The following is a 19,735-nucleotide window of genomic DNA, read 5'->3' as shown; positions in this document are numbered from 1 at the left end:
TGAAAACGTTTTATGAGTGAAATTGAAAAGTGGTAACCATGTGCGCATGTTGTCAATCTCTTACAATAATTTCTTGTACTTCTTTCTAGCAGTATTCTGTGTAGTTTTCCCTGTGGTTGTAAAGAAGCCGATTAGACTTTCATGTGTGCTGCACATATTATACGGATTTATAATTAAAGTTATTTTATTAAAATCATTGCATATAACAGATGTAAAAGTGAATATTAATAATTATATCGCGGTACTTACGTAGCAAAGCCAATGTAAGGAAATTGAAAAATTCGTGTTAAACATTGCAATTGACATAAGTAGTGATTACTCTTACGTTTCACCACCAAGTAGCAGCAGCGTATTCTTTTTTTGGTCTTTTTTGTTTCGCTTGTGTATTTATATTCCACCTCATTCCTTGTAGGAGGCTGAGTGTATAAGTATATAAAAATATCGCACCTTTATATTTTTTGCTTTCAAAAAAATATATATACATATATACAATTAATTGGATTTAGGGAAAATAGTTTCTATCATATATCATACGGGAATGTAAAAAAAAAGTGCTGTGTTATTATATATTTGATGAACACTGTATGTGTTTGAGCCGCACATTACACTCGTAGTGAACCCACTGTGCTTGCTGTACTTTTCTACATATCAAAAAAAAAGGAGGAAAAAACTTGTATAGTCCCACATTTTTTGGATACTATTGCTGTTATACGAAATAAGTTTACTATTACATCTATACAAATTTCATAGATTTATTGAAAAGGTACGTTTCGAACTTCTCAAAATGGATTACTCTTTGGAATTATAATTTTATGACGATTCTGTCTACATAAAAATTGTAAGAGAGTGTTTATTTTTTTGTGATTCGTTTTGCTCTCATTCTATAAAAAAAAGGTTGCGGCTCTGCTTTATGTTTGTTGTTTTTTGCGCATCATAACGGCGGGAAAAGCAATATTAAGGTGACCAATTGCCAGGATGTTAAGAAATCTTAATTTAAATCATTAAATGATAATTGAAGATTGAAGATATTCGTTGTATAGGCGAGGCTTTTGGAAGATTTTCTTTTGCCTTTTAAATGAACTTGAACACGTGGGATATATACATTTTCATGCTGAGAAGTTTCATTTGTCTTCTTCTTTTGTGGACGGAATGAGAATTGTGTATGTTGATCGTTATATGAGATTCGCCGCTGAGGTATAGTCATCATTAAGCAGAGCAGTAATTGGATTTCTTTCAAAAATTCCGTCACGCGTTATACATCCTTGAAAAAGATCTAGAGGGAGAGACGACGTTGGGAAGTAATGCTTGTCTGCTGCAATAAAAGTTAATCTTAATTAGTAGTGATAACCAACCAGAATATACAGTAGTCAATCGTCTTGTTTCTACGGGTCGAAAGTATAATTTTCTGCTTTTATTACGTTTTTTACAGTCTTCTTAATGTTCTTAATGTCAGTTTCTTAATGTCTTTCTTTGCTCTTTATATCAGTCAAATCATTTTCTTGTTTGTCTCTACGTCGATGTAGAAAATTTGGTGTGGAAAGGCTGAAAATGTTTCCGAACTGTTCACCTTGCAACACGTAATATACGACTTAAACGATATTTTTCAGTTCACTAACCAATTTTAAAGCGTTTCCGGTTTTAGCAGCTTCTGACAATCAAATTGTCCAAAATATTCTTTAGTCCCAAGTCTGATCAAATCTTAGATACAACTTGAAATAATTAAATTCTAATCATTTGTTTCGAATGAGAAAATGGTGCCCAAAGCTTTGCTTAATTCCAAGTCCCATGAAGTCTTAGACACAACGTGAAATAATTAAATCCCACTGTTGAAATATGGTCTTTGCATAATTGCTTTACAATAACCCTTGCTACTTTCTATCATAAACATTCGAAATATCTTAAAATGATCTCCTTTGAAAGAATTATTTTCCTCCTTAAAATTCATTTCCAGATCACCTTCCTCGTTCTTTTCGATAGCAAAGGGTCAGGCAGTTTATGCAACCTTCTCTGCATTAGGTGACAGTCCATGGACATTTTAGCTTTATATTAGATTCCTTATACCTTTTAGGCATTTGAAGAAATGTATTCAACAAGTGACAACCTATGGACACTTTAACTGTATATATTTGAATCAGTATATCTTGTGGACATATGAAAGAGTAAGCATGTTTTTTTTTATTTTTTTTTATAAAAAACATATGATTTTCATATTGACACCGCGCAAAAAATTTGTGTTGATCACTTCTTAGGTTGCGACCGATAGTAGTAAAAAATTAATTAAAGGCTTGCCTTCACAGACCTTTCGACATAAATTTTCAGTTAGGCATTCTTTCCTTTCTTTATTTTTTTGAAAATAAAAAAAAAAATTTAAAATTGAAAGACATCGTAAATACTCGTAGAGAAGGGAAATTCATTGAAAGAACTCGTTTTTTTCACTTTCAAGGGTCAAACTTTAGTTCGATATTTATATATTAACCTAGTCCACTTAATCTGCACATCCAAAAAAGAAGAATATATTAATCCAATAATTTCAATAAATAATTTTTAAAGATCTTGGCTCAAATTTTACCATTCGTTTAAAGCAAGTCGAGCTACTTCTTTTTAGAATACATGAAGGAAACCGTTAACGAAGATAGACGAGGTCGGATTTCTTACATATGCGAACTACGCGAAGGCGCAATGTATTATAATACGATAGGCGAACGATTTGTCGCTAGAGCAGTCGTAAGCTGTATGGAATTGAATACTGTTTCCGTTAACATCCGTCAGCGTAAATTTCCGCTTACCAGGGCGAAGATTTCTTCTTCAATTCTTCAGATAAGGTTATGTAGAATTAGAATATAAGCATTACACTTGGACAGTTTTTGTTAATATCTGCCATTAGGCGTTTTCCATTTATAACCGCTAGAATGAAGGACGGAAAGACGGACATGTTTGAATAAACATGGAATGTTTTGTTTTGTCAGATTTTTGGTTCTAACTCAATCATATTTATTGCTTGTGTTACACACCATTTATTATTTGTAAGTTATAGACTTGAAAAAAAAGATATAAAGAATTTTTATTTAATTTTTAGTTAATGCTTATACATCCCTCATCGTGTTTGCGTGAACTAAATAAATATATTGGGCAATGGAGGAAATATCAAGTTTAGATTCCTTTCATACAGACGGCGCTGATTCAACGGCGCGTCCCGAATCGGCGTTTTTGAAGATTGACGAAGAGACAACGCAGACGTCCGAATACAAGGACGGTGAAGATAACACATCGGTTGCTGGTGATGCTAACCGAGAGGAAGGCGATGGTAATGATGATGAATTTGAGCAAATATCAGAAGGAACTTTTGACGTTGATGAAAACTCGCAAGCTACATCTGCTGGGGTGCCAGCAGATGATAGCAACCAAGAAGAAGGCGTTGGTGGTGGCGGTGACGGTGATGCTGATGCTGATGCTGATGCTGAGGCTGATGCTGATGCTGATGCTGATGCTGATGGTGACGGTGACGGTGACGGCGAGGGTGAGGGTGAGGGTGACGTTGCGGGAGAAGTGGAGGAAGATGAAGAAGACGTTAATGAAAGTAGTCAGGTTGATGATGGTGTTAATGTTGAAGCTGGCAAGGAATCTCGAAGTTTTGAGGAAGTAGATGCTAACGTATCTGCCAATAATAACAACCAATCTGGAGTCGATGAATCGGATATGTTAGGCGAAGCGGATAATACTTTACCTCAGGAACGACCGGATAGCGTTGCTAAAGATCAAGTTGTCACTGAAACTTTAGAAGAAAATGAAGGAGAAGGAGATGATGAAGATGCCATGGATACTATGGATGCTATGGAACAAGAAACAGATGCTGTTAATCAAGATGCAGATATACAATACTATAGTAATTCATCTCCGCCAAAAGAAAGTGAACAAAACGCCGTTAATGATAATCAAGATGAATCTACGGAGCCGATGGATCAGGGTGCCAACGAAGTTGATGCAGAAGTCGAAGAGGATCAGGTGATGGGAGAAGAGACAGAGAACACAGAGAAAGAGGCACCCGTTGTTGCTACGGATAGTCATAGTAAAAGTCCTGATAAAGAAATTGCTCCCGTTCCGAGTAAAGATGTAAGCAATGACGGAGGCGAACCCGAACAGCATGAAGATGAAGACGGTAGGTTAATCAAATTTTTAATTGATTCTAATTTTTAATTGCATTTAATATAAATTTAATAGAACCAGTAGAGAATGTTCAAGAACCCGAGGAATCAGACGTTTGCCTAATACCAGATGATACGGAAAATGAAGTAACTGAAGCAGAGAAAGAACAAGCAATTTTAGCTCGGGAAAATGCTGAAAAAGAAGATGCCGAACAAGTTGCATCGGCTCCAGAAACTGCTCCACCAACAGCTACTGAGAATCAGACAACAGAATCTCAGGAAGAACGAACAACCAGCGGTAAGTTCAATCATCATTTATTGCAAGTATATTTTGTATAGGTTTGTAATGTATGTAAAATAATAAAAGATCATTTATCATTCTCATTCGATATTGATTATGTACATACGTATATAAATGTCACATACGTTTTATTCATTCCCATTCCGCTGCGACAGACAATGCCGAAGCTCAAGCTACCAAACAAGCTGGGGCTGAAGCTGAAGTCGCCACAAATCAAGCAGATCCTAACAATGACGATGACCAAGGTAAACCATTCATAACTCAACACATCATATAGCTCTTCTAACATTGTTTTATCCACCACCGGTAAAAAGTATATGTTTACGGTAATAAAATAAAAATATAAAAAAAAAAAAGTAAAGATTATCGATCCATGTCCGAAAATTTGTCGTTTGCTTTCATTTTTCAAAAACTTAAAAACTCATATAGAAGAAAAATGCCCACAACTTCGTCCCTTCGCTTCGTTAAAACTTACTTCCTTCCTTTTCTGTACCGTATTATCGCTCTAGCGACTTACTTGACTGTAAATTAAAAACTAGAAACTTAAGGGAACATAATAAATTTGACTCTTCAAAATAGGGAGAACAATCAAGGAGAAGCGTTAGCTATAGCTATGCTTAAATACAAACATTATATTTAATAGGAAATTCAACGTATGGCCAATAAGCACTGAGCGATTACCCTTGCTGGCTATCAATAAATGTTTAAGCGTAATAATGAAGTCGGTCGGACACAGTCGGACAATACAGTAATCAAGCTTAGTTATCATTTTTTAGCGAGAAATAATTTCGAAGCCCGCTTAGGGTCTTTTATTGATCTTAAAATCAGACTTTATAGGGACATCAAATTCAATTATTACTATTGCAGCGAAAAATAATCGCTATATCAACACATTATCCGCACATTTATTGAAAGTCTGTAACGCTTTTTGCCAATTTTCGAAAGAGCGCAGCTGATACTATTTAGTACCGGGCAATCTTCCAATTTCTCCACAATTGAAATAGTGCCTTTTAGGCTCTACGTTGGAATGTGTAAGATTTCGGCAAAGTACATGACTTTCCTAGAGGCACTGATAAATGAAGATTGATAGGTAACGATAATGCAAAGCGTGAAAAACGCAAGATGTAGGCGAACCTTTAACGTTGAAAGCAAAGGTATATATTTATGATTCTTGCAGTACTGCATTCCAAGCTGCTAAATCCAGCAAATTCATATCTCTGGAAAACGCTACCAGAATAATTTATGAGACAATCATTAAAGGCAAAAAGATCCCAATATCGTCCTAGACATGATAAATGGATTCTACAGCACGCTAAATCTCTATTAAATATTGCGCCACTCGCCCGGGAAACTTTAGAAGCGCTGAAATGGCATGTGCTAGACATGTTTACTTTCCAGCGTCACTTGTCATGTGTTGTACGTGGCAAAATAAAAGAAGATCGGACACAAGTACACTATAATAGCGTAGGGCCCACCATTAAATACCCTTAATCATCCCGTACGTTATCTATATATTGATTTTTTAAAATATGACGTTATACGGGAAGTGGTCCAATTCGAATCAATTTCAATAGTGTGTTCGCCCTTGAGCCAAAACAATTTCGTTCATCAAATTTCATCAAAAGATCTCAAAAATTACGGCCCGTAGATTGAACAAGCCGGACCGACGGACTGACAAGCTTATATTGGTATAATAAAAGTTAGGGTCTACTGCAACTCAACTAATCCACAGCGTGTCTTGGCGTCGCTTCCACCAGTGCTAAACACAATGGAATTAGGTCGCTGCACAAAACCTTGTCTACGATATATTCGTGGTCCCGAAGTCTAATATCTTACTTCATCCACGGCCAATGGCTTTTAACCCAACTAAGCAACACTACTTATTTTTCTTAAGATAATATGCAAAAAGAAATTCTTTCATGGGCGGCACATACTTAATAAGGTGGCAGTAGCAAGCGGCCAGAGGAATGGTCAACGATGGACAACATTTTTAATGAATTCAAAACCTATAACTTAGATAGCTTGTATTTATTTTTTTTTTTTTTTTTCTTTTGCAAGTAAAGGAGTTGTTAGCTTGTGAAAATGAATTAATTAAAAACCGCTCATGTACTTTTATTGGTAATAGAGACCAGGTGGTGGGTATATTGAATTCGCTTAAAGGCGAATGTAAATTTTTTACTTATTAATTTATATAAGCGATTCTCTATATTGCAGAGAACAATGCCGGAGAGAATGCTGATGCCGATGAACCTTTATTAGAGGAATTGCATACGAGCACTACGGAGGCGGGTAATACAACAAAAATTATAATAGCATGGATTGTAAGCATAACAAAATCATGCAAACAGTGCAATCAAGAGAAATTGTGTGGTTTCCGTTTTAAAAATCCCGATACAACAGATTTTGAATATTTATGCCAGCAATCGTGTTGCGAAGCCTTAATATCCGCTCATCCGGGTAAATATTTTATACGTCGAAAAAAATTCCTTTTGGACGAATTGTCTGCAAATGAAATTAATCAACATCAGCAAATCGGTGGTGGTCAAGGATCGGGTGAACAATTTATACCCATTTGCATGCAGTGTAAAGAAAGCAAATCATGTAAATACTTTTTCAAACAAGATGAGGAAACCTATTATATATGTAACGATGATTGCTTCAATTTGTTAAATGCCGAGGAACCTGATAAATTTAAATTGAAACGCCATTCGATACGTGTGCGCAATATTGGTGCGACAACGATTTCAGGAGATGTAGCGAAAGAGAGCACATCTGAATCTCGGGTTGTGACGCGTTCAAGCGAAGAAGTTGAAACGGCCCGAGCGGAACGAAGCGCCAGCTTCGTACGAAGGTGTTCCGATTGCTTCGAAGAAATCATAATGGGAGATAGAAACCTCATATGGGAAACTATGGATTTTTGCAATGAAATATGTTTAGGCAAATATCAACGAACTATCGGAGCTAGCTGTCAGACGTGTCAAGGTGAGGTGCCACATAACGCTTTAGGGAAATATTGTGTGCGTTTCGGTTTTGATATTCGGCAGTTTTGTTGTGCGGCTTGTTTAAACGAATTCAAGAAGGGCTTGAAAACTTGCTCTTGCTGTCAAAAAGATATATCGGGAGCGAATGAAGGATTTTTAGCCCCAGTAGGCGATAAAGAGCAATTTAAAGATTTTTGTTCGCAAGCCTGCATGCGTCGTTACGATAATATGGCGAATCCAAAAAAGAAATTACGAAATGATATATGCGTTGTCTGCAATACCGATAAACCCGTACGTGTTGAAATCATATTAGATGAGAAAGAGCTCACCTTCTGTTCCAATCCATGTTTTTCGGCCTTCAAATTTGTTAGCAAAATTGTACCCGATCAATGCGGCATGTGTTGTAAATATTTTGAACGCAAAGCCAACGAATCCTTCACCATTTATGCGGAGAAACGTGCTAAAGTCTTCTGCTCGCGCATCTGTCTTAACGTATACATTGTTGTCAATCGTCACATTGTCTCGTGTCAATGGTGCAAAGTGAAAAAATATAATTTCGATATGATTGTCAAGCATCAAGATAATCAGGATATCATTATGTGCTCATTAAATTGCTTAACATTGTACGGAGTTTCGATAAATGCTTTTTCACGTACCGTAACTAAATGCGATAATTGCAGTACAATGGCGACTCCTCAATATCATCTGACGATGTCGGATGCTTCCATGCGTAATTTTTGCAATTATACTTGTGTTATGCAATTTCAGAGTCAATTTGCTCGAGCACCTCTCACCTTAGAAAACGAAGCACAATCGGCTTCCGTCGCCAATCAGCAAACGCAACAATCAGCGCAGAAAAGCGCCAAAAATGCCGCACCCTTTCCCACTGGTTTACCGAAACGAGTTAAATTGAAAGTTAATCAACAGCCACAAGTAAGTAACAACAACATATGCACCATTTTTTCGCGCGAAACTTCTTCAAACCAAATTTTGAATAGTGCGAATTTAAGATATCAAAAAGAATTTTTTCTTTTTTACCATTTTTATACGCTACACCACTTGATGAGGTACTTAGGATTGAGTCCTATTGCTCCGACCATAGATTAACATCCTTTGTGAAAGATCTCAGATATATATCGTAGCTGATATGACGGGAATCACTTTTGCGGATAAAATGCCAATTCTGTCCGGCAAGCGACATCCGCTAATACTTCTCATAAAGTGAAACGGAAAGTTGTTCCACGAGCTATAGGCTCTAGGAATATATCATATATTCATGATTGGCATAACATTCTAGAGCGACGCATCTATCTTTTTCCACTATCTGAGTTAGAAAAGTCTGATAGATTTGTACTTTCTTTTGTGACGCCTCAAATTGCATGTCAAAGACCTCCTAAGGTACATATTGATCAGAAGTTAAGATTCCGCATCGTCCGGGTATACTCCGTGCTTTGTTGTAACGCTTAGAATCACAGAAATTGTGACAGGAAATAAGTCATAAATTGAGCGCTTTTACTTGGCTCGCTGGCCAGCATAGTTTCAAGTTGACTGTTTTTGCATAGGATATATGAGATATGGATTTTGATAGGTATATTCTGCCTGTTAAATATATCCCGAAAGAAGAAATATTCTTGGTTTTTGAAATCTTTCGTTTTCCAGAATTGGTACAAGGAATATCGAGTTATAGCGACAGTCAAAAACGATCGCGTCTTTTACAAGAGTTATCTAAATATCACTAAACAATTATTGACGATCCTATTTGAATATTAAGCCGGCTAAGGAGTGATATTTAAGTGGGAATATAAAAATAAAAATAGTTCCGCTGTGTACAAATTTTAAAAATGATTGAAATAGAAGACTATTTTTGACAAGAAAGATTAAAGAACGATAGACGATTTTCATGGAACGATCTTTTTAAAACAAGATGTTAGGTGTAAGCAATTCGATCTATTCTCGATTGTGTTGATCCTGGAGACAAAATAAATCAATTGAATAATTTTGAATATTACAACTTGTATATTCCACACATCAGACAGACAGACAGACGGGCAGATAAACTTAAGCTTATTAAAAATATGATTCTGCATTGAGTTTCCATTATTATTATTAAATAAATTCAAGTTTTAAAGTCTTAAAAACTTTACCACGCTTGAGATTTGAACCCACGACCATAGGAGTTGTTATCCGATTAAAAGTAAAAGTATAGTAAAAGTCAAGGTCAAGCCTTGCTACAAACTTAACAGATTCTTAACTCATAGATAATATAGGGTATACTAAGAAGATTCATTGGATTTAACTTAAAATCAAGAGAAGAAGAAGTAAACTCCATTTATCTAAACTTGCTACTGCTTGTGATTAATCATCGCACCTAAGATCGATCGATGCAATTAAGCTTATACTTGGGAAGAAATCAATTTTACGGTCTTTTAAGAGTCGCTAACTGTGAAGATCCATGCGGGGCCACTTGTTCAACGGTCCGGATTATACTATTCTACGAAATCCCCTCCCGATGCCGCTGTTAGCATTTCAGGGCTCTCTTTAGCATTGCTTTGAATATTGACGGCATTATCAGGTCGATAGAGACAACCCCCTGAGACGTAGTTTCTTAGCAAGAATGTCTGATAATTTGATGAAATTCGCGTGATTTTCTTTCTTACGGAGTAATTGACTAATGTATTTTTAATTAATTTAAAAATGCAATCTATTTTCTTTTAGCTTATATGGAGCGGGGCCAAGAAATAGACAAATGTGGTTCAAATTAAGTTCACTCAATTTTTATATTAAATTACTATCATGAACAAGGTTTCATCACAAAAAATTAACAATTAGCCTCTATTTGGTATATAGAGGTTTATGTTTCAAAAGAATTCTTATATGCCGTGGTATCCAAAAAATAGACTTAGATATTCCGGATTCGGTAGGGCTGATTTCTTTGCCATTTTATTGTTATAAAGCAATTTTCATCATGAGATATTGAAAATTAGATCTTTTCACCATATACGGATTCGTCTTTCGTAGGATCGGTTATATGAGACAGGGTTAAAAAAGTTGTTCCCACCTGTTCAAAATTTCCGCGCCAATTTGGAATGTAGAAATTACTTAGGCAACTTTGTAGAGAAATTTTGAAAATTGCAAATTTTTTTTTTATAACGGCTTTTCAGAATAGGTCTAACGCCCTATCGATTCGGGCCATTTTTAATAGTCAGTGTATCAAATCTTATCAAAATATCTCAATAGCTGCGACCTATCGATTAAACGTACATTTACATGGACTGACGCACAGACAGGATTAGACCGATTCAGAATCATTTTCAGAATCATTTTCTGAATTGATCGGTATAATAAAAAGTGGGTCTATCTTAAGTCCCTGTGGATGTTACACACGTCCGCATTAATTTAGTATACCGCAAGTGGTGTAGAGTGTAAAAACGGTTTACTTTCCCTTCGATTAAGGCAAATTAAAATTTCAATTTCTACGTATATTTTAAGAAACCCATTGTTGCATCACATTGTATTAAATTTCGATTCAAGAAGATTTCCTTAAAATAGAAACATAAAAGTAACCTTATGTTGATTTCTCTCTCTTTCTCTTAATTTCCAAAATTTTTGACACAAGTAATGAAAGTAAAATATGGGTTTCTATATATTACCAGCCAGCGTCATAAAGGCGCGTTATGCAACTGGTGATTGAACAAAGCTTTCTAATAATAAATCCCCATTGCATGTTGAACCAAAGGAATACAACAAAATCACGACCGGCTTGAAAGCCGGCTCATAAGGAAAAAATATACTCGAACTGGTCGAGTCGAATAAGGGATAATTAGGAAAATAATAGACACAATCTTGGAAAATTAATAAAAATGCGCCTTGCCTTCATAAGCAAAGAATTTTCGCGAATTAGCCCTCGACGGTAGAAATGTGGAATAAAGCCTTACGAAATTCCATACATTTTTTATGCCCACCACTGTACGATGGAGGTATACTCATTTTGTTTTTTTCCATAATGTATGTAATACCCAAAAGGAAGCTTCAGAAAACTTATAAAATATATATCTGAATTGATTAAGCCGTGTTTGTCCGTCTGTATGGCTATGTGGTCTTTGTTGTTGGCAATCTTTTGGTCGTAAAAATGAAGATATCGATTTCAAATTTGGTAGAAACATTGAAACATCTTGCACGCATGTTGGTATTGAAAGTGGGCCAAATTGGTCGGAGAAGAAGCGCGCGCAGTGTAACGTAAACTCAACGCAACTCCTACGTTTTAATAAATATTTTTGGATTTTTGCTCGTTACTTGGAAATTATTTATGTTAGAAGGCTGAAAATTTCCACATTTATGTTACTAAACACACTACTCTTTAGGTCCAAAAATGGAACCAATCGGCCATGCCCACACAAAGTTACAAATAATTAAATTTTATTTGTTTCACTTTATTGAAGTTTTATGCTTAATTTATCATAAGGCAAACAAGACCGAATGTTTAAAACTATTTTGTACACTCACTCCTCAAATGAAGATATATTGTCTCCATAAAAATGGGTTAATTTTAAAATGAATATCGCAGATACCGCGATTAATTTTTTCGTAATAATACCAGCGATATGAGGACTTGGAGATTAGAATGCAAAAAACGTAGTACTGGGTATGCGAGATACGGCCCCCGTATCTTGCTTTATTGTTTTTATTGTTGAGGTTAATTTGACTAAGTCAATAATGATGGCTTATATGTCCATTCGAAAGAATTCTGTAAAATAGGCGAACGAAAAAAACTTTCCTTTTTTTGCAATTTAAGAAAGTGATCTATGACCATAGGTGACAGTCAATAGGCTAACACATCATCTACCGTATTATTCGCGCTATAAGCTACACCGGACGATAAGACGCACCTCAAATTTATAAGATGATTAATCACTTGTATTATTTTTTGCGTGGCCTTGACCAATTTGTTCCATATTTGGACGTAAAGAGTAGTGGGTTTCATAAAGTAAATGGGGAAATTATCCGTCTTTTAACCTTTACAATTTCCCAGTAACGGGAAAAAACCTCCAAATTTTTATTGGAAAAAACGGAGCTACGTTCAGTTCCACTGCTTCTGCTCTGACCAATTCGGGCTACTTTCAATACCAAATTGCATGCAAGAACTTCCAATGTTTCTACCAAATTTGAAGTCGTTAGCTTCATTTTCGCGGCCAAGAGAGTGCCAACAATAAACACCGCACAGACACATGGCTAATTCAACCCAGAATTTCAAGCTGATCAAGTACGCAGATGTGTTACAGGATCTCTCTGAATCTTCCTCTTGCGTGTTACATATATTTTGGAAATAGCAAAATGAATATACCCCCATCTTACAGTGGTGGTTAAAAAAAAAGGCATAGATGATGTTTGCAAAAAAAATTGCTAACGCCATTCTCCGTGATAAGGGAGGAACAGATGTAGTGATTGTCAGCCAATTACTGTCCATCACAAAGTTTATGTTAAATAGGCAAAGGGGAGGCGGAATATGCAAAAAACGAACCACAAATAGATCAAAATTAAATTGAAAGGAAATTCCACCAATTTTGATAAAAGTAGTCAGGAATAAATAATTCTTCTAAATTTGTAAACAAACCTTTGCACAATTCATCCATAATCCAGTGATGCAAACCTAACCGCTGTGGAAAAGGTGAAGTAAAGCCAAGGCGAAGGAAATTTTGCGCAGCAATATAAACAAAGTCTCAAACTTTTCTCGTCCAAAAACAGTGAGATTTCAAATTTTTTCATTTTTTTTTAGGATATTGAGATAAGATTGACCAAGCCAATAAATTTGTATCGTATATCGCTAATTTCAAAATTAAAAAAATTGCTTTCTTGCAAGAGAGGAGAACACGTATCTGGCCGGGGTTTATTTACCGTATTTATGGAATCTGGTCGCTCAGATGGAAGCAATTATTATACAAGCGACAACTGTTAATAAACAAACACATTTTCAATTATTGAGAATTGTAAACAAACATATACGCTTACTCTCAGATGGACGCAATTTTTAAAGTACGAAACGTAAAACGAAATTTTATGTTAACAATTCCAGCAATAATCAAATTTTTAAATTTATTAAAAAAAATTAAGAATATCTCTATATATGAACTGCAAATTTATCAATTAACTGCTGGAATAGTGTCACCCACTAGTATCCAATTCCATACAAGTATGTTAGAAAGAAATTGTTCTTACGACTGCTCTAGCGAAAAATCGCTCGCCTATCGTATTGTAATACATTGCACCTTCGCATAGTTCGCATATGTAAGAAATTTGACAAAGTATAGTACACATCAAGCATTGTTGAAGTTAACTTCTTCTTCTTCTCGCCCGCCTAATTTTCTTTCTCTCTTTTGCTCTCTCTCTCTCACTCTCTCTCTTTCTCTCGCAACATTTCGCCAGCACTTTTCAAGTTTTCCTGGCCTACCTTTTTTTTTTTTTTTTTTTTTTTGAAAAACTTTTCAAATTTTTTTTAAATAACAAAAATTTTACTCTGTTTTGAGAGATAAGTCGCTTATAAGCTTAATTTTACGCTCGCCCCTTTGTGTAAACAGAAATTAATTAATTTTTGCACATTTTTTTTTTTCTTTTTCTTTCGATTATGTTTGAATAAAATGTCAAAAAAAAAAAATAAAATAATACTTTACCCAATTGTTGTTTTAATGTAATAGATTGAGTGCATTTTTTTGATGACGATATACGTGTACAACCCATCTGTAATCGTTTCTCTCTCTCTCTTTCTCTCTGTGTATTTGTGTGTGTGTGTGCGTTTCTCTTTTTCGATGAAAATTCGAATATATTTTAGTTTAAAACGAACGCTAAAATTTGAATGAAAATTGAAAAATAATTTTTTTTTTTTTTTATTCATAATTTTCATAATTTCTCCATGAAACAGTTAAAAATTTCAAATAAAACCGGTGCAAATAATAAAAAGGGGCCGACGATGCCAGTTATATCAACTGTTTCATCATTAGCTAGCGGTGAAACGGAAACAATGATTGGCAATGTTACGGTGAGACGGACAAGAATAAGAAGCCGCAAAATGGATTCACCGCCACCGCCGCCAACATCATTGCAGGCAAATAATATGAGCGCGGCATTGGTAAGAGGGCGTCCACGCAAGAGTACAATTATTGATCGTACACCGACTCCGTCACCACCTCGAACAGTTAATAAACGTAGCAATAATATGATGGAAAAGGCCGTACTAGAAAAGGCGGAGACAAAAATTGTCGTAGTACCTCCATATCCGCCGGCTGTACGTAATGTACAAACCAGTTGCAAACCTCAAACGATGACAGTAGGCTTTCAATGTGAGCCGAAAACAATAACGGTTGGCACGCAAACAGATAAGGATTACTCGAATAAGGTATTAATACCGGTACCGGTACCAATTTATGTACCGCAACCGATGTATATGTATTCTGCACCGTTTCCAGTACCAGTCCCTATACCTTTGCCAATACCTGTGCCTATATTTATACCCACTACGCGTAATTCCGCTCAGGGTATAATGAAAGAAATTAAAAAAATTCAAGATAAGATGCCTGCCGATCCATTCGAAGCCGAATTATTAATGATGGCCGAAATGGTCGCCGAAGAGAAACGCGAATCCGATTCGGATTCGGAGGACGAAGTGAAACCGGATCCAGCGGTTGTTTCATTACAATATAATAATAGTGTACAACAAGTAGATGTCACCAATAATTCCTATGGTGAAGATGTCTTGCAAATGGCTCTTAAAATGGCAACGGGTGATTATGATCAGCCAACACATACTGTTGACTTGGAATCTGCTATGACTGCTAATACGATAACCAATCCTCCACCTGGTATGGTTCAACATGATGATACCATGAGTCATATGAGCGGTCATCATATGCAACATCATATGATGGATCAAAGGTAAAAATCTGTAATTTTATTAATAATTAAATAATATAAAAGATAATAATAATAAAAAAAAAAAAAAAAACTTTGAATTCCATATTAAAATAGAGGTAGCCGAGGTCGAAAACGGGGTTCTGTGACATCACCGGTTTCTCCACGTAACAGCCGTTCGCCAGTTAAACGTCAACGTCTGCAAGAGATGGAACCTACTGCACAGCCCGCTGCTCAACCCATACAACCAGCTGAAAAACCTGATGCCAATATGTGTCTGAAGTATACATTCGGGGTGAACGCCTGGAAGCAATGGGTAATGACGAAAAATGCCGACATCGAGAAAAGCTCGATGAGAAGACGTACTTTCAAAACAGAACTACTGCAGATGACGGCCGACGAGTTAAATTACTCCTTGTGTTTGTTTGTAAAGGAAGTCCGGAAACCGAATGGCACAGAATACGCTCCTGACACAATATACTATTTAGTTCTAGGTATTTTTCCATTCGAATTCATTCATTTTAATAATTCAATAAAATAAATAAAATTTTTTTTTTTTTAAAGGTATCCAACAATATCTTTATGAAAATGGACGAATTGATAATATATTCACCGATCCCTATTATGAACAATTTACCGATTGTTTAGATGAGGTGGCCCGTAAATTTTCAGTTTTATATAATGATTCGCGTAAGTTTTTCCTCTTCTCTTTTCATATCAATCAAACAATCAATTAATCAATCTTTTTCTTCTTCTTCTTCTTCTTTTTTTTTTTTTTTTTTTTTCAAATATATAGAATACATCGTGACGCGAGTTGAAGAGGAACATCTTTGGGAGTGCAAGCAACTGGGCGCGCATTCGCCTCATGTTTTACTGAGTACACTTATGTTTTTCAATACAAAACATTTTAATTTAACAGTAAGTCTTAAAGCAATATTTCAATTGAAAATTTTGGCTTCCTTCTTGAACTTTGTTTCAGACGGTGGAGGAACATATGCAGCTATCATTCTCGCATATAATGAAACATTGGAAACGTAACGCCCAAAATTCTAAAGCCCCTGGTAATCGTAATGTGCTTTTGCGTTTTTACCCGCCACAAGCTGGCCTTGGTACGTCTCAATGCTGAATGCTTCATAATTGAAAAATATTTTTGAATATTAATTTTATTTCAAATCTTTTTTTTTTTTTTTTTTTGTAGAAGCTAATCCCCGAAAGAAAAAGGTCTACGAACAGCAAGAAAATGAAGATAATCCTTTGCGTTGTCCTGTACGCTTGTATGAGTTTTATTTATCAAAATGGTAAGTATATCTAATCCCCTAGTTAATCTGAATCTTGCTCCTATTTTGAAGAAGTGTTACACGTTTTCCAGTAGAAACAAAATCAAGCGTCAATCAGAAGGAGGTGCATCGTCCATATTATTCGATTGAAACATTAAAGTCGTTATGATACCGAAATGAAAGGCATATCATATCCCCTTCTATTCGGCCATGCGGCTCACTTTTGTTCATTTGTATACTTTAATTAGTATAATGGTAAGGCCTAATCATTTGATTGATTGGCCGAAGCTCATAATAGACATTGTCCACATGGGTAGCCGAGTAGGTAATTGCGTCTATCAAGTCTATGTTCACGATTTCAAATCTCAATACGCTAGAGTTCACATCGTTCTGTCGTAGTTGCAGTGCTCAGTCCGTAGACGCATGCACTTCTTTCTCTATTTCCCTTTCCTCACTTCTTTTTAAAAGACTTTCGTCGACGTCAAGAAAAAAGCACCATGTTATACGCGCAATAAGGTGCACCGGACGAATAAGACGTACGACAAATTTATAAGAAGATTTTTAACAAAATATATATTAATGTTACTTTCGGATCAAAATTTTTATTTATTGTTAACATAACTCGTAGTCGCAATATTCAGTTCATATTCACTCTTGGCACTAGTACTCGTCTCGCTAAGGTCATCGTTCGTATTACTTTAAATGAACTATTATTGTCGTACCTCTCGTGCCTTAAATTTAGAGACGATTTATTGAAAAAATATTTTAATGTGGCCTTCGGACCGTAAGACTTATCCAAAATTTGAGTCCACTTTTCTATGTAAAAACATACGCCTTACGGTCCGAAAAATGCGGTAATAATAATAGATAGACGGATCATTCTTCTTCAGGTGCGTTCGTTTTGAAGGCGTTTCCGTATTTATTCATAAATATATATAATCAAATGACAATAACGTGTACTTTGTATATGTATATATATATATATATATATATATATATACATGTATAATGTATATTATGCATATATATATATAAAATGAATAATCACATGTCCTTTCGTTCTTCCTCTAAGCGGATCAGATCGGATCCTTCTTCCTTCAATCGGTGGCAAGAATCGTTACCTGATGACGGCTGATCGCCATCAAGTGGGAGAACGATCGACTTTGCCATGAATGGCTGTTTATTTTTTTCTTTCGGTTATTGTAACTTCCCCACTATTTCTTATCCGTCGCAATTTAGCAGCACTTTTTTCTTTGATTAAGCATTCGAAATTTCGTATACTGTTGCGTAAAGATTTACTCTTAAGCACGTATTGTTGCCAATTGTCTACATTCCACTTAATTTTCAAGGTAATTTTAAGCATTTAAGGGTTAACGATAGCATCTTAACTTAGAACAAAGACAGTTTTATGCGGTATGCTATAGTATGCCGTCTCTTGGGAATCTTTAGAAACTTATTTAGATATCTATATCTACCTTAGACAATATCTGTCATCGACGCTAATGATTTGAAATATATCTGACATACGAGATTAACAATATGCTAAGCAATCAATTCATTATTCTATCTTATTAATAAAAATTTCGGGACAAATTATATATAAAACTTTATTTAAAAAACAGAAGATTTTGACTAATAATAACTGAAAGGTCGCGGGTTCAAATCTCAAGTGCCGTAGAGTTTTCAATAACATCGTTAAAATGTCTACTCTCCCTGTTTCTCTGACTATGTTAATTATAATAATATAATTAATTAATTATATTGATGAAATTTCTAAAATTTGTTATGGCAAAGGTTGGTCCGCTCTTAAGTTGCATAACTTGCCTCTTGATTATTTTGAAGAATTGCTTTATAAAATTTTAAAATTTATTGTATATGTATTTTGTGAATTTTTGCAGTCCTGAAAGTGTTAAAACGCGTAATGATGTATTCTATTTGCAACCGGAAAGGTCTTGTGTGCCGGACTCTCCTGTATGGTATTCAACGCAACCGTTAAGTAAAGAGGCATTACAGAAAATGTTACATCGTGTGAAAATGGTTAAAGAAATCAATATTGCGCTGTTGACAAGTTAATCAAATCGGTCATACCCGTAAACCCGAACGATCGTTATCGCATTTCTAATGCTTTAGCACATAACACAAACACAAACACACACACACATATGCACATACACATACACACATACACACAACACGCAATTGCGGCTCAAAGCGTGCAATTTTTATATATATTAAAAAGGAAAAAATATTTTATGTATTTTTTTAATATATATATATATATATGTATATATATATATGTATATATATCTACCCATGTGTATGTATGTATCTATGTACATATATATATATGCATATATATATATATATATATATATATATAAAATTTCTTTTTTTTTTTTTAAATAATACTTAATAAAACTGGAAACTAACAACAATAGCAATAATGAAGAGTAAATGATGTTCACAAAAACTTTATGATGTATGATTATCTTCTTTTTTTATTTTCTATTTCTTTTTAACTTATAAAAAAAAAAATTCTTTATGCGGATATCAGGATAGCTGCAAATCAATAAAAATTAAACACTGTTTCACATTAATAAAAAAAAGAAAAAAAAAAAAAAAGGTAAATAAATAAATTGGAGATTTAATTTAATTGTGTTTAAAACTTTCCATTCATTCGTATTATAACAAAATTTCAAAAAAGTTAAATCGAAATTATTTTTCAAGTTTTTTTTTTTTTTTTGCTTTGTTTTTTAAATATTACCTAAAGATTGTTTAGATAAGTAAGTTAGTTGTAAACAGTGACAAATATCCTTAAGTTGAGAAAAAAAAAAAAAAACAAAAAACAAAGAACAAAGAAGAAAAAGTCGCTGATATTTTATTAGTCACATTTGTGGTTTTTTTTTTGTTTTTTTTTTTTTTTAATGCTACAAAATGCGCAAAATTATGGAAATATATATATATATATAGTAATCAAGAACTGTATGCACATTTCATGGTTTTTGTTTTTGTCGTTTAGTTTCCCTCTCGCGACTGTATTCAATGCACTTTAGCGTGTCTGAAGGTGAAAGAAAAAAGAATACAGCAATTGTTTTTCTTAAAAAAAAAAAAAAAAAAAAAAAAAAAAAAAAAAAA

General features: G+C 34.7%; 1 protein-coding gene across 4 annotated transcripts; it reads left to right on the top strand.

The window, feature by feature from the left end:
- The first annotated feature begins 112 nt into the window (after positions 1–112).
- Positions 113–18,869, top strand: LOC119639886 (zinc finger MYM-type protein 3). Of its 4 annotated transcripts, XM_038037584.1 has the most exons (12): positions 114–263; positions 3,077–4,156; positions 4,219–4,440; positions 4,599–4,688; positions 6,658–8,357; positions 14,338–15,347; positions 15,441–15,817; positions 15,888–16,013; positions 16,120–16,241; positions 16,303–16,432; positions 16,522–16,621; positions 18,499–18,869. In XM_038037584.1, exons 2-12 carry the CDS (start codon positions 3,133–3,135, stop codon positions 18,671–18,673), a joined length of 5,076 nt encoding a protein of 1,691 aa, XP_037893512.1. In that variant the 5' UTR covers positions 114–263; positions 3,077–3,132; the 3' UTR covers positions 18,674–18,869. The 4 variants fall into 4 exon arrangements, with proteins under 4 accessions (XP_037893511.1, XP_037893512.1, XP_037893509.1 ...); XM_038037583.1 differs by lacking the exon at positions 4,599–4,688 and having other exon boundaries at positions 113–263; positions 16,306–16,432; XM_038037581.1 differs by lacking the exon at positions 4,599–4,688 and having other exon boundaries at positions 18,499–18,868.
- Positions 18,870–19,735: the final 866 nt, after the last annotated feature.

Source organism: Glossina fuscipes, unplaced genomic scaffold (genome assembly GCF_014805625.2).
Source record: "Glossina fuscipes isolate IAEA_lab_2018 unplaced genomic scaffold, Yale_Gfus_2 114, whole genome shotgun sequence".
Lineage (NCBI taxonomy): Eukaryota > Metazoa > Arthropoda > Insecta > Diptera > Glossinidae > Glossina > Glossina fuscipes.
This window is presented reverse-complemented; position numbering and strand designations above follow the sequence as displayed.

What these genes read in the sequence shown, in the direction of transcription:
- LOC119639886 (XM_038037584.1), top strand. Translation starts at nt 3,133, where the DNA reads ATGGAGGAAATATCAAGTTTAGATTCCTTTCATACAGACGGCGCTGAT. An exon ending in ACAGCATGAAGATGAAGACG is followed by an intron (nt 4,157 to 4,218) that starts GTAGGTTAATCA and finishes TAAATTTAATAG; the next exon opens with AACCAGTAGAGAATGTTCAA. An exon ending in TAACAATGACGATGACCAAG is followed by an intron (nt 4,689 to 6,657) that starts GTAAACCATTCA and finishes TCTATATTGCAG; the next exon opens with AGAACAATGCCGGAGAGAAT.